The 14,082-nt window shown below is 34.0% G+C and overlaps 1 protein-coding gene across 1 annotated transcript; it reads left to right on the top strand.

The window, feature by feature from the left end:
- The first annotated feature begins 211 nt into the window (after nt 1-211).
- Nucleotides 212-928, top strand: LOC110714386 (factor Xa inhibitor BuXI-like). The gene is made up of 2 exons (XM_021892895.1): nt 212-665; nt 780-928. The coding sequence occupies exons 1-2, from the start codon at nt 212-214 to the stop codon at nt 926-928; spliced, it is 603 nt and encodes a 200-aa protein (XP_021748587.1).
- The last annotated feature ends 13,154 nt before the right edge of the window (nt 929-14,082 follow it).

The following is a 14,082-nucleotide window of genomic DNA, read 5'->3' as shown; positions in this document are numbered from 1 at the left end:
CTATAACGTACAAAGGGGACATAAGACAATAAAGCAGTCTTAAGGAGACAAAGAGAGTATTCGCATATGTCATCGTGCATGAGCTTTACCATAGATGTACGTGTAACTTTCTTTTTCAAAATTTCCTCTCCTTACATTACTCTTTTAGTTCTACATATAGCACCCTTCCATATTCATTTGTCATGCATGCCACCCTCAACTAAAACAAAATATGGCTTCCTTTCTCCTCCCAGTTACTGCAATCACTCTTCTTCTCTTCGTTCTCTCTCCTTCTCCTAGTTCCGCCGATCTTGTCCTAGACACGGACGGTAATCCACTACAAAATGGCGGCCAGTATTACATCCTTCCACACTCGAAAAACACTGGCGGCCTTATTGTAGATGGTCTAGTTAAACCCGGCCAAATCTGCCCTGCATACGTTGGCACTGCGCATTCCGGAGAAGATGGCATGCCCTTGGAGATCTTGTCGCAGTATAGAGTATTCCACCTTTCGACCTCACTTCCCCTCCAATTAACCTTCAAGCCTCTCGTCCCCTTCTGTGGCTTTATGCCTTTGCGGTGGTGGGTGGCGCCGAGTGATGCCAACGACCAATCGCGCATTATTGTCGGTGTTGAAGGGCCGTTCAAACCTACTTATGCTTTCTTTGCTGAAAAATCTGATGCTGGTGAGAATGTGTACAACATTAAGTTTTGTCACTTACTCGAGTTCACGTATAAGTCCAAGTTCATGTCCAAGTCCAAAAAAATCAAAACTTCCGATGATGACGATGATGATGAAGGACAAGATGATGATGATTACGATGATCTTAAGGAGTGTAAAGATGTTACTATTCTTGACGACGGACGTTTGGGAGTCGCCAAAGATTCGCCATTCCCTGTTACTTTTAAGAAGAAGTCAACTTTCCCATTTTTAGCCGCAAATATGTAGATTTGGCACTTGCATGTGTCAATGTACGTGGTGCTTATAATCTATGTTTCAATAAATTTCTCCTATAGTTTATGTATGTATAGGCTAAAGGAGGAACTCCCATTTTGGTGAAGATATGTCTTTTTAATTGTGTCTGTTACAGTCTTTATTTCTAAAGACTACTTTGGCAAAATGTTCAAGAATGGTAAAAACTTCTTTATTACCCAATGCTATTGTTAGAGATATGAGATCAAATCATATTGGAAAATATATGAGTGATATATTTTCCATATTGATATTATCGTGAGAATAATATATTCAGGTTTATTTATGTTAAAGATATTATTTAGTGAATATATCTCTAGGATATATAATTATTATAGTATATCTGTTAGGAAGATTGTTTACTATCTTATGAGTGTAGATTTTGTATAAATACTCTACCTATTGATTAATAATAAACAAGTCATATTCTTCACCCTAATTTATCGGCTATAGTCTTCTTTTACTAGAGTGAACCGAAAATAATGTTGATGAATACTCGTATCTGATGTTCCCGCCGGGTCGGAGAGTAGGCTAGTTGAGCTACATTTGGAGCCAAATCTTATGCTCATAAACCTCGCTAGAATTTAGCTAATGTTGGCGACAATGTAGCCGTTTCGAGCTTAACTCTTAAATGACCTAAAAAAAACAATTAGAAGTCATATTATTTATGTTGGATTAAAATATTCAAATATTATATTTGCGTTGTAGATATTAGAATATTAATTGTGTTAATTTTATATTTAAAAAAAATAAATTTCTCATATTGTTTATCATTGGAATAATAGTGTAGTTATATTTCAAACGACCGCTGTAGAAACATTCTATTAAGGGTTAAAAACCAAAAACTAATTGAATTTGGAGACTATTTAAGAAATATGGAAGTAACAATATATATGAAAGATACTACGATGTGATATGTTCCTTGCATATCTGGACAAATGTCAAATAAGTATGACTTTATTTAACTGAAAGTCTAGGTATGAGATATGTTGAAGCCATATATTTATGATGATTTTATTTAACTGAAACACTATATAAGAGATATGTTAAAGCCTGGAAGGTAAATTTTTGTACCAATTTATAGGTAATCACTTTTATAGATTTTTCGTAAATCTTGGTCATACCTGATTATATATTTGTCCCGAATCATCGAATTTTAACCGATTTTCACCTCAATTCTCTCTACTCCCCTCCCCTCCCCTCCCCTTTGCTTTCTTCCATTAATTTACATCAAATTTGAAGCTCGAAGAAAATAATAATGTGAAGGAACAAAATCCCTCAACAAGCCTGAAGATTTAAATGAGGTAATTTATTTGTTGTCGTTGTTGAAACCCATTGTAACCTGTTTCGGGGTTTTTATGTATCCTACGGGAGGGTTACAATACCGAGAATACGCGTCCGGCTGTCTGTACCTGCAAAACCACGAAACCCCGGTTGGGTGGAGTTCTGCCTCCGACGATCAAGTTAGAACGCGTATAAGGAGTATAGTACGGAATGTAAAAGGTATTTTCCTTCTGATTCAGAGAGAATTCTGCAATTATATTGCTCGGTTTTTGTGTTTGTGTGTTTAGAAATTTATGAATGCCTAATAAATAAGGATTTTCCTCTATTTATAGGGCAAGGGGATCAGTTCCCCTTTTAAGGGTTAAGGTGCCACGTGTCAGCCAGGGATTGGATCCCATTGGGCCCTTCTGAGGCTGACACGTGTCAGCTTATGATTGGGCCACATGGCTAGGGTAATTTTTACCCTAAACATCTCTATTTATAGGGCAAGGGGATCAGTTCCCCTTCTTAGGGTTAAGGTGTCACGTGTCAGCCAGGGATTTGATCTCATTGGGCCCTTTTGAGGCTGACACGTGTCAGCTTATGTTTAGGCTACGTGGCTAGGGTAATTTTTACCCTAAACATAACCCACTTGTGAGTGTCTCACATTGAAGAAAGAGGAGATGGATCCACATTATAAGGTAGAGGAGTTACTCCTACTACTGCCAATTGGTTTTAGTATGAAAGCTCCTAAGCCTTGTTTGTGGACGACCAAACTCTCCTCCTCCTTATTCGGGTTCCCAGGTCCATTTCATACATATTGTCTCGAAATTTAACATGGTATCAGAGTATGGGTTGCGGGTCTCTTCTAAATTGGGTATTTAATCGCTACGGATAAGGATTTACCTCGACATGATGTCCAACCCCTAAGAGGATTAATTGATCTGGTCTTTCCAGTTAGCTCTGAATTTCTAAGGACACTCACAAGTGAGGAGGAGTGTTGAAACCCATTGTAGTCCACTTGTGAGTGTCCCACATTGGAAAAAGAGGAGAGATGGTTCCACTTTATAAGGTAGAGGAGTAACTCCTACTATTGCCAATTTCATATTGTCTCGAAATTTAACAGTCGCCAATTTTAATATGATCTCTAATTGGTCCTAGTCTATGTAAATTGATCAATTACTTTCTTTGATTTTGTTCTTGATTAATTAAAATAGTACCCAATCTCATTAGTTTATTTTTGAATTAACGAAAACTGAAATTAAATAATTAAAGTTGTTCATCTGAAAAATATAAAATTCGGTATCAAAGAATCAATCCACTTTGTAATACAAGCGTTTTCTGTTCTCCACAGACTACAAGCTAGCTTTTCATCACTTTTACATGGTATCAAGATCGTTTTATATATTCTATCAATAAGCAGCGTTGTTACTCGTGTAATTGGACATATGTATGCCATCTTATCACTAAAAGTCTAGATAGGAGATATGTACGTAGAAGCCTAGGGTTAAAGTAAGGATTTTGTATGGATAAATGGGTAAATGACCATTGTATGAAAATATTTGGTAAATCTTGGTCATTTTTATATTTTGTATTTTATCGGTTTTTTAAATTGTAACATTAAAATTTTCATACTATTTACACACTTAGTGGACGATCTTTTGTAATTTATGTGTTAGAAAAACATGGTAATGTGGGATTTTATTTTTTTAATTTTTTTTACGGAGGGTTGTATTAGATTTTTCTCGATATATACATTCACAATATTAACTTTCTATAACCTATACAAAAGTAAGTTAAAGGTGTTAGCAATACTCCGTATAAAATGTGCATTGGAAATCCCAAAAACTCCAATATTGCAATTAATGGATTAAATATATAGACAATACAAAATTGACTCAGATTCCCGATTACTTTTCTTTAAAACCGAACTCTACACTCCTAAAAGTCCTAATTATTTGACACTATTTGACATGATCTGAACTAACCTGATAATAACTGTGTTCTAATAATGATTATTGTATTAAAATAAGTATCATGGCCATAAAATCGAAAATTATCCGACATAATTTGATCCGATCACGAAAACAACTCGAATGAGTCTTAATTGGACTAATATCGATCCAAATGAGATGACTGTCACCCCTATTTTATGTTATATATTGTATTTGTTCACAATTAATATGTTTTTTAAAAAAAAAAAAATATAATCAATTAATAATTTTTTTGCAGGTAATTTAAGGGAGGAGGCAGCCTACCTACTTGGAATGAAAAGAGTGTGGGGGTGGTAGGAAAGAAATGAAAATCTCCACTACCTCCAAAAGTAACTGGGATGGACATTGATCATATAACCTTAAACTTGTGAGATATAATCTTTGTTACTAGACTACTTATTACTAGTTGATAACTTTTTCACTAAATCTAATTATTGTAAGATGCAAATTTTTCCACTAAAACAAGTTTTACTTGATGATAACATGCATGATTGAGGAGGGTTGTATGTTAGAGAATTGTGGAAGCAATAATTTGCATACGATATTTTCCGTTGCATTTGACAAAATAAAAAGCTAGCACAAAGACCACCAATCAAATACTTTGTACATCTTGTCCTTCATCTACCGCACTTTATGGTTGTAATCGCCCACGTTTTTTAATTCATATCTTATCCATTTGTATGTTTCTACGAGAACGAGTAATGATCGGTTCATATATTAAAACCTTATCTACAAGCTAACATTATCTACCAGATTCTGCCAAAAAAAAAAAAAAAAAAAAAAACTCTACCAGGAGTATTATTTTATTTTCCACTGTTTTACATAATTACTTCCTCAATTTTTAAAAAATTCGCAACACATTTACCCTTAACAATATTCATTACTAACTCATCAAAATTCTTTTTTTTTTTTTTTTTTTTTTTTTTTTTTTTTTTTTTTTAGTAACATACAAAACAAATCGATCTAATTCGTATGCACCTTCACCTATCAGATTGGGGTGTGCAAAAAATCAAAACCTGATTCAAAAATCGATAAAACCAAACTTAAAATGCGAGTGATCGAACTAAAATAGTACGGTTAGGCCTATTTTCAAATTAAAAACCTGAACCAAAGTATGGATAATTGAAGAACTAACCGAAACATTAATGCATTAGTGATGTGCCTAATATTATATAATGATTTTACCATCAACCCATTGGTCTTATTTGAGCTTATTTGTGCTTTTCAAGGCCATTTTTAATTTGAATGTTTGTTTTCAAGTGTTCTTGTAATGTTCATCGTACTTTTATTTTTTTATTTTTACATGTATATATATATATATATATGTTCTTGTAATTTGTTATTGTACATGCATTTTTTTAAAAATCTTTGAAGTATACACATCTCATGCATTAATATCTAGCTAATCAATTAGTACTTTCATCTAATTAATTACAAAAATAAAAATATACTCGTATTATAGTTTTACTTACATTATATTTTGTAGATATTTATTAAATACGGGTTTGGACCGCACTCGCAAATTAAGAGAGAGAGAGTCATCTTCACAAGTTCAAAGGAGGTTCCATCCCAAAATCATATGGCGATAGGAGGAGTATCCCCTTAGCCTTATAAAGTGTTTGACACTCTTCTCTTTTCTCAATATGGAACACTTTCATGTGTTAATTGACTGTTGTCTTCGGTTTTAATTGTATGGTTTGGCTGTACAATGCTTTGTGTCATTTGGCTTGTATGGCCAAACAATAGTAAGTGACGGTTGTGGCCAAACAATACCAAGTGATGGTTATGCATGTTAGTTACTTCATGATGTTTGGTATGCATGGTTTGACTTCATGATGTTTTGATATGCATGGTATTTTGACGGTTGTGTGTACTTGTGTCAGTTAGTTTCATTGTGATGTTTGGCTTGAATTATTGTTTCATGCATATTGCTTAAATGCTTAGTGACGTTTGGCTTGCATTTTTGAGTGACGGTTAACGTCAGTTTGTCTTGCGTTGTTTGGCCTTGGTTATTGCTTCATATATATATGTTTTATTAACATATGATGATTAGTACTTCAAGAAATCTGTTTTAAGACTTTTCTCTGCAAACCTTTTGCAAGTCCCAAATTATCATCATCCTAATTATTCAAAGTTTGTTTTACAATTAGATCACAAATATACTTACACATTATTGTGATTGTCTCCGTTGTATCTCCTAATAATTTTGTGATACCCGGTGTGTTTGATTAGGGTCGAAATATTACTTTGGAAAAGTGATTTTATTCACGACTTGAAGTGTTAATTTGTCCATTTTTGTTGCATTTTTGTGACCCGATAACTACATTCCCCAACAATCCAAAGTAATAATTTCCTACAAAGATAGCAACGGTGAAAGAATTGACATCAAACTTTCAAAAGTTAGACAAGTTTGAAGGAGTTGATTTTCGAAGATGGCAGAAAAAGATGTATTTTCTATAGATCTCACTTGGAGTGGCGTATGTTCTCACATCTCTAAAGCCAACGGAGGAGGAAAACGAGGCATTGGAGGTCACTAGGAAACGCAACAAGTGGGAGAATGACGATTACATTTGTCGTGGGCACATCTTGAACGGTATGTCAAATGAGTTGTTTAATATTTATTTGTTTCATGATTCCGCTAAAATATTTTGGGAAGACTTAAAGTCGAAATATATGGCCGATGGTGCATCTAGCAAGAAATTCCTTGTTAGTAATTTAACAATTATAAGTTTGTTGATAGTCGGCCGGTCATGGAACAATATCATGAGGTTCAAAGGATTTTAGGGTGTCTTAGGCAACATGAAATTAATCTTGATGAGACTTTTATAGGGTCATCTATATTAGACGAATTGTCTTTCTCTTGAAAAGACTTTAAGAATGGTTTAAAGCATAGAAAAAAAGATATTAATCTTGAGGGATTAAATTTCCATATTCGGATTGAGGGATTAAGTGTGCAAAGATAGATCATTGTTCAAGACTTTTACCGCAAAACTCTATATAGGCAATGACTCTACTGCAAAGGTGCTTGGCAATAGACAAATTGAACTAGTTTCTAGGTCGGGCAAATCTCTTATTTTAAGAGATGTGTTGTTTGCTCCCAAATTTAAGAGAAATCTTGTATCTGGTGGGATCTTGAATCGATTAGGTTTTAAAATGGTTTTCGAGTCAGATAAGTTTATTTTGTCTAAAGATGGTCAATTTGTAGGATTTGGTTATTTGTTTAACAATATGTTTAAGTTAAGTATTTGTAATACTTTGAATGATGTTGTGTATGTTGTTAATGACAATACTTCTCTATGGAATTTAAGACTTGGTCATGTTAATTATACACTACTAGAAAAAGGTTGTTTTCCAACGGACTGTTTCCGACGGACACATTTCCGTCGGAAAAATCAGAATTTTCGACGGAATTTTTTTCCGTCGGAAATTTACGACGCAATTGTGACGGGAAAAAAATCCGTCGGAATATATAGGGTATTCCGACGGAAAGGTTATTTTCCGACGGAATTATATTCCGTCAGAAATTTCCGACGGAATATTCCGCCGGAAAGTTAACATTCCGGCGAAATTATATTCCGTCGGAAATTTTTGACGGAATTTTTCGTCGGAAAGTTAATTTTCCGGCGGAATTAAAGTCCGTCGGAAAATTCTGACGAAATTATTCCGTCGAAAATACCATATATTCCGACGGAATAAAAATCCATCGGAAATTTCCGATGGAATATTCCTCAGAATATAATTTGATAAAAATAAAACAAAGGAGAAATGCGCCTATTTCTTTCCCTTTTCTCCTTCTCTTTCTCTCTCCTCTCCTATTCTCTTCTCCTTCCTCTTCGTGCTCTCTGCTCTCCCTCTTCTCTGTCCTTCTGTTTTCCTCCTCCCCCTCTTCTCTGTTTTCTCCTCTTCTCTTTCCTCCTTCTCCCTCTTCTCTGTTTTCCCTCCTCCCTCCTCTTTCCTCCTTCTCCCTCTTCTCTGTTTTCCTCCTCCCTCCTCATCTCGTCCTCTCCTTCTCACCCAAAACCGCCATAACCGACACCAACAACTCTTTCTCCCTCCTCGTCCTCTCGTTCTCCTTCTCACCCAAAACCACCAACATCGACACCAACAATAACTCCATCTCCCTCCTCGTCCTCCTTCTCACCCAAAACCACTAATACCGACACTAACAACAACAAATTTGCCAAAAACAAAGCTTTTCAAGTCAAATTCGACCATGAAAACTCTAGATCTAGAGTTTTCATGGACGAATTTGACCTCGTAAACCCAATTTCGCGGATTTTGGTGGTCGAATTAAGGTATGTTTCTTGTTCTTCTGATTTTATTTTGTGATTTAATCATTCTTTTTAATATATACGGTTGTGATGGTAATTGGTGGTTTGTTTGTGGGTGATTTGTGGGTTTGTGGATTGGTGGCCCCAACGGGACGGGGATGGTCTTGGTTTGGCGGGTGATGGGACGGGGGTGGATTTTAGATTGTACCCGCTCTGCCCCGCCCTACCCGCCCCACTTCGTACCCGCCCCATCCCCACCTATACAACTTCGTACCCGCCCCATCCCCACATCCATATATTTTTAAAAACAAAATTATATATTTTATACTATTTTATGAAAAAAATTATGTAAAATAAAATAGTAAATATAATATTTGTAATACACTTATATGATAAACAAAAAAATGTGTAATAGTAATTTTTTTCTTTTTGCAATTTTTATTAATTATGAAGGATTATGTATTTGGAAGGTGGGGATTAGGCAGGTCTTAGGTGGGGATTAGATGGGGTGGATATCAAAGTAGGGGTTGGGGCGGGAATGGTTTTGAAATTGTATCCGTCGGGGCGGGGATGGGGATAAATTTTAAACCCGCCACAGAAATGGGGATGAAAATTTTAGATGGAGATGGGGATGAGAAGGCCAACATCCGCAGCGCCCCATTGACACTCTGATGTTTGGTATGCATGGTTTGACTTCATGATGTTTTGATATGCATGGTATTTTGACGGTTGTGTGGACTTGTGTCAGTTAGTTTCATTGTGATGTTTGGCTTGAATTATTGTTTCATGCATATAATGCTTAGTGACGTTTGGCTAGCATTTCTGAGTGACGGTTAACGTCAGTTTGTCTTGCGTTGTTTGGCCTTGGTTATTGCTTCACATATATATGTTTTATAACATATGATGATTAGTACTTCAAGAAATCTGTCTTTAAACTTTTCTTTTTGAAACCTATTGCAAGTCTCCAATTATCGTCAACATAATTACTCAAAGTTTATTTTACATTAGATCACAAATATACTACACACTATTGTGATTGTCTTCGTTGTATTTCCTAGTAATTTCATAATACCTGGTGTGTTTAATTAGGGTCGAAATATTACTTTGGGAAAGTGATTATGTTCACGCCTTGAAGTGTTCACTTATCCATTTTCGTTGTATTTTTGTGACCCGGTAACCATATTCCCCAACAAAATTGCCGTTAATTGAAATTGTGTTTCAGGCTTTAATATACAGGACGATACAATGTAATGTTAGATTATGTGAAACTTCTCCACTTTAAATGAAATGCATTGGTCAATATTTATTGGGTTACAGAAAGCAGCTTGTTAGGAGGCTATAGTATGTGTTGGAAAGTCTATCCTGTTGAGAATTTCAGTGGCCTAAAAATTAACTCAGACATGATTTATATTGTAGATTTAAAAAATAAAAAATAACCCCAAGAATAATTGAATTTGCAAGCTATGTATTCGCAAGAAAAAATAACTTATACGAAATTTAAGATAAGCCACGTTGTTAGTCCTATAATTGGCAATATGTACTCATATAAAAGTCTAGATATGAGATATGTACGTAGAAGACTAGAATTAAAGTAAGGATTTTGCTTGTATGGATGAATGGGTCAGTCGTCACCTCTATAGTTTGTGTGAAAATATTTGGTAAATCTTGATCATTTTAATATTTTGTATTTTATCAATTTTAAATTGCAATATTAAAATTTTAAACTATTTACACACTTATATGACCGCCTTTTATGATTTATGGTAATGCGAGGTTTAATTAGATTCTTTACAAACTTCCAATATTAACTTTCTATAACTTTTACTGAAGTAGAATTAAAGATACTAGCGATATAAAATGTGTATCGAAAAGCATAAAAGCTCTTATGCTGCAATTAACGGATTAACTATATAGACAATGCAAAATTGACTATATACCCGATTTACTTGACTTGAAATTCGAATTGTACACCCGTACTTACTTTACACTATTTGACATGAACCGAACTAACCTGAAAATAAATGTGTTCTAATAATAATTATTTTATTAAAGTAAGTATCATGGCCATAGAATTAGAAATAATTTAATTGGACATAATTTGGTCCGATCATGAAAACAACTCAAATGAGTCTTAATTGAACTGAAATCGGTCCAAATGACATTGTCACCTCTATTTGGATGTTGTATATTGTAATTAATATTTTATTTAATTCCACTAAATAATAAATTTTTTGTAGGTAAGGAGAGGAGGCAGCCTACCTAATCGGAAAGTTACATAAGTCCATATGGTTTGAATTAGCAGAGAAGGCCCCTTAAAAGTGGGGGAAAGAAAAGAGAATCACCACTATCTCTAAATATGTCTAATGGACTTTGATCATACAATCTTAAACTTGCTTATGAGATACAATTTTACCATTAGACCAATTATTACTGGTTGATAACTCCACTAATAATTAACCATGATATTCTTTAATGAAGTTTGATATCATAATCTTATGATTATGAGACGTAAACTTTACCATTAAATCAAGCCTTATTTAATAATAACATGCATGAAAAAAAAACCCTAGCCTCCTTTCTCTCTCTTTCTTCTCTCTCCTAAACTCTAGCCTCCATTGTTAATTTTGAAGGGGATTCCATCGGATTTCACCGGTGGAAAACTTCAATCTTACCCTTCGAAAGACAAGGTTTTTTTGATCTCCTTCGAAATACAAGGTTTTTCGAACTCATTCGAAAGACAAGGTTTTATCTGCACTTAATAGGGTCTCTAGTTGTGCGAGGTTAGTATTGTTTATGGCTCGGATTCAGGTTATGAAATCAGAACAAGAATTTTCTTTCTCCCAAATTTATGAAGCGGTGACGAATTCACTCAAAAAGTTGCATGAGACAACGAATCGAGAATGTGCTGAAGTGTTATATCTATGTATTTGGATTCTTAGCCCTTCTTCGATAAATTCTTGTTTGATTTTGTTAAATCTGATTTCATTATTGTTAATTGTCAATTGTATATTGTATGACTTTATTTAATAAAACTTAATGTCCTTTAGGACTTCTTTCAAAAAAAAAATAAAAAATAAAAATAATAACATTCATGATTGAGGAAGGTTATATATTAAAGAAGTTGCAACAGTAGTACTACGTATTATATTTTATTTTTTTAATTTTTTTTTTTATTTATTTTGAGGGATAGAACTACGTATCAGATTGTAGAAGCAAATAATTCGCATACGATATTTCCCGTTGCATTTGATACAATAAAAGCTAGCACAAAGACCATCAATCAAATATTTTGTACATCTTGTCCTACATCTACCACAATTTGTGATGGACAATATTGAAGTTTCGAGAGAATGTAAGTAATTAATCGCCCACGTTTTTTTCATTCATATCCTTATCCATTTGTTTCAACTTTCAACGAGAACGAGTGATGATCGATTCTCATATTAAAACCTTTATCTACAATAAGCTAACTCTATCTACCAAGTTCTGCCAAAAAATAAAAAATCTCTACCCGCTTTTTCTACATCGTATTTTGTTAGGAAATAAGAAAACTATAATATATGATAATTATGAATAATATTCTCCTAATATTTTCCTAACATATTTGTTTTACATAATTACATCCTCAGTTTTGAAAATTGGCAACTCATTTATTCTAACATACAAAATATTTATAAGGGGGCCACTATTGGAAATGAAAATGGTAAATATTGTTAAAAGTTTTCAAAAAAAGAAATGGAGCAAGTGATAAAATATGGCTACAAAAGGAAAGTGCACCAAGTAATAAAATATGGAAAAATTACTTTCTACTACATTTCTCCTAAAATTCCGTGTCCAAAGAGATAGACTATGTATTAAAATACGGAAGAAGTATTAGCGACAGTTTTTCTACAATAGCTAGCAAAACTGTCGTAATATTTTAATTCTACGACGGTTTTTGTATATGTCGTAATATTACGACGGTTTAAAAAACTGTCGTTGAGTTACGACAGTTTTTAGCCAATAAATTGTCGTAATAGACACTAAAAATAATTATAAAAAAAAATTAATATTTACGACATCTTTAAATTGAATTGTCGCAAATTACGATGGTTTTCAAAATTGTTGCAATTTGCGACAGCTTATGGCTGTTGTAGAGTTTTTTTTTTTTTTTTTAAATTAATGGTATTTAAATACCCAATTCAACAAGACCACACCAAACCCTAAATCCTCTTCCGCCGTTTCATCACCTCTGATTCTCTCTCTTCCCTATTTCCCCTCTCAGTTTCTCTCTCCTCTCCTCCCTTCTCTTTTTCTCTGTTTCACTCTCTTCTTCTCCACCTTCTCTCAGTTCCTCTCTTCTCTTTCATGTTCTCTCTCATCTCTCTTTCTCGAATTATTTGATGTATATCTGTATATCTTGTTTGATGTTTTGTTATTTTTACGTATTTTTATTTTATGTTTTCATTTATCTTTGCGTATTATATGTTGGGTTTATTTTGTTTGCGTTTTATTTGTTGGGGTTTAATTTTTAGATTAGATCTTAATGTTTCTTTGTGTAAGGTGGTGGTAGGAAGGGAGAGCTCTCGGTGATGGGAAGGAGGAGTTAATGGTGGTGCAAAAGGTTGCTGTGAGGGTAGGGGCAGGGTGGCCTGGGTAAGGGGGGACAGGGGAAGGGAGTTTATTTTTTTTAATGTTTTGCAACGGATATTTGCGACGTCCAGCCATCGGTAAAACCCTCTTTTACGACAGTTTTGATTTCTGTCGTAACTTACGACGGTTTTAAACTGCCGTAAAATAATTACAGCGACAAAATAAAAAATTGTCGTTGATATTAGTAAAACCGTCGTAATAATTTTTTACGACAGTCAAACTGTCGCAAAAATAAAATTTTACGACAATTCTGACTGCGACAAACGACTTATGACAGTTGACTGTCGCAACTATTTTTTGCGACTATTTTTGCTATTTTTTGCGACAAATTTTGACTGTCGTAAAATTACTTATTTCTTGTAGTGTAAAACAATAAAGAAAATTAAAATCTGATCCAAAAATCGATAAGCCGAACTTATAATGAGAGTAATCCAACTAATTAAAATAGTACGATTAGGCCGGAATATTGACTCGTATAAAAACCTGAACTGAAGTACGTATGATTAAACTAACTGAAACACTGTTGCATAAATGATGTGTCTAATATTATATATTTACCATCATCCCATTGATCTTATTTGAGCTTATTTGTTCTTTTCAAGGCCAATTTGATTAAAATTTGTTTTCATCATTCTTCCTTGACAAGTTATCAGTTGAAGTACGAATAAATTCTGTCTATAGGTTCTGTTAGCTTAATTAAAAACCTTCATCTTATATTCGGATACACTATATGAGTCAATGTACCATACTAAATCTGTTTCATAATCTTCTTTACATTTTTCGTAACAATGAAATATTACAATGACACGTAAAATACCATGCATGTAACAATTGAACATTAGATCAGAGTAACCATGCATGTCGTACTTTTTTAACTTCCCAAACGCTCCCCATACCCAATACAAATTTTCTCCCGTACCATCCATATAATACTTCTATAAATACCATCCCTCTTGTTTCCCATCCTCCA

Source organism: Chenopodium quinoa, unplaced genomic scaffold, assembly GCF_001683475.1.
Source record: "Chenopodium quinoa cultivar QQ74 unplaced genomic scaffold, ASM168347v1, whole genome shotgun sequence".
NCBI classification, from domain to species: domain Eukaryota; kingdom Viridiplantae; phylum Streptophyta; class Magnoliopsida; order Caryophyllales; family Amaranthaceae; genus Chenopodium; species Chenopodium quinoa.
This window is presented reverse-complemented; position numbering and strand designations above follow the sequence as displayed.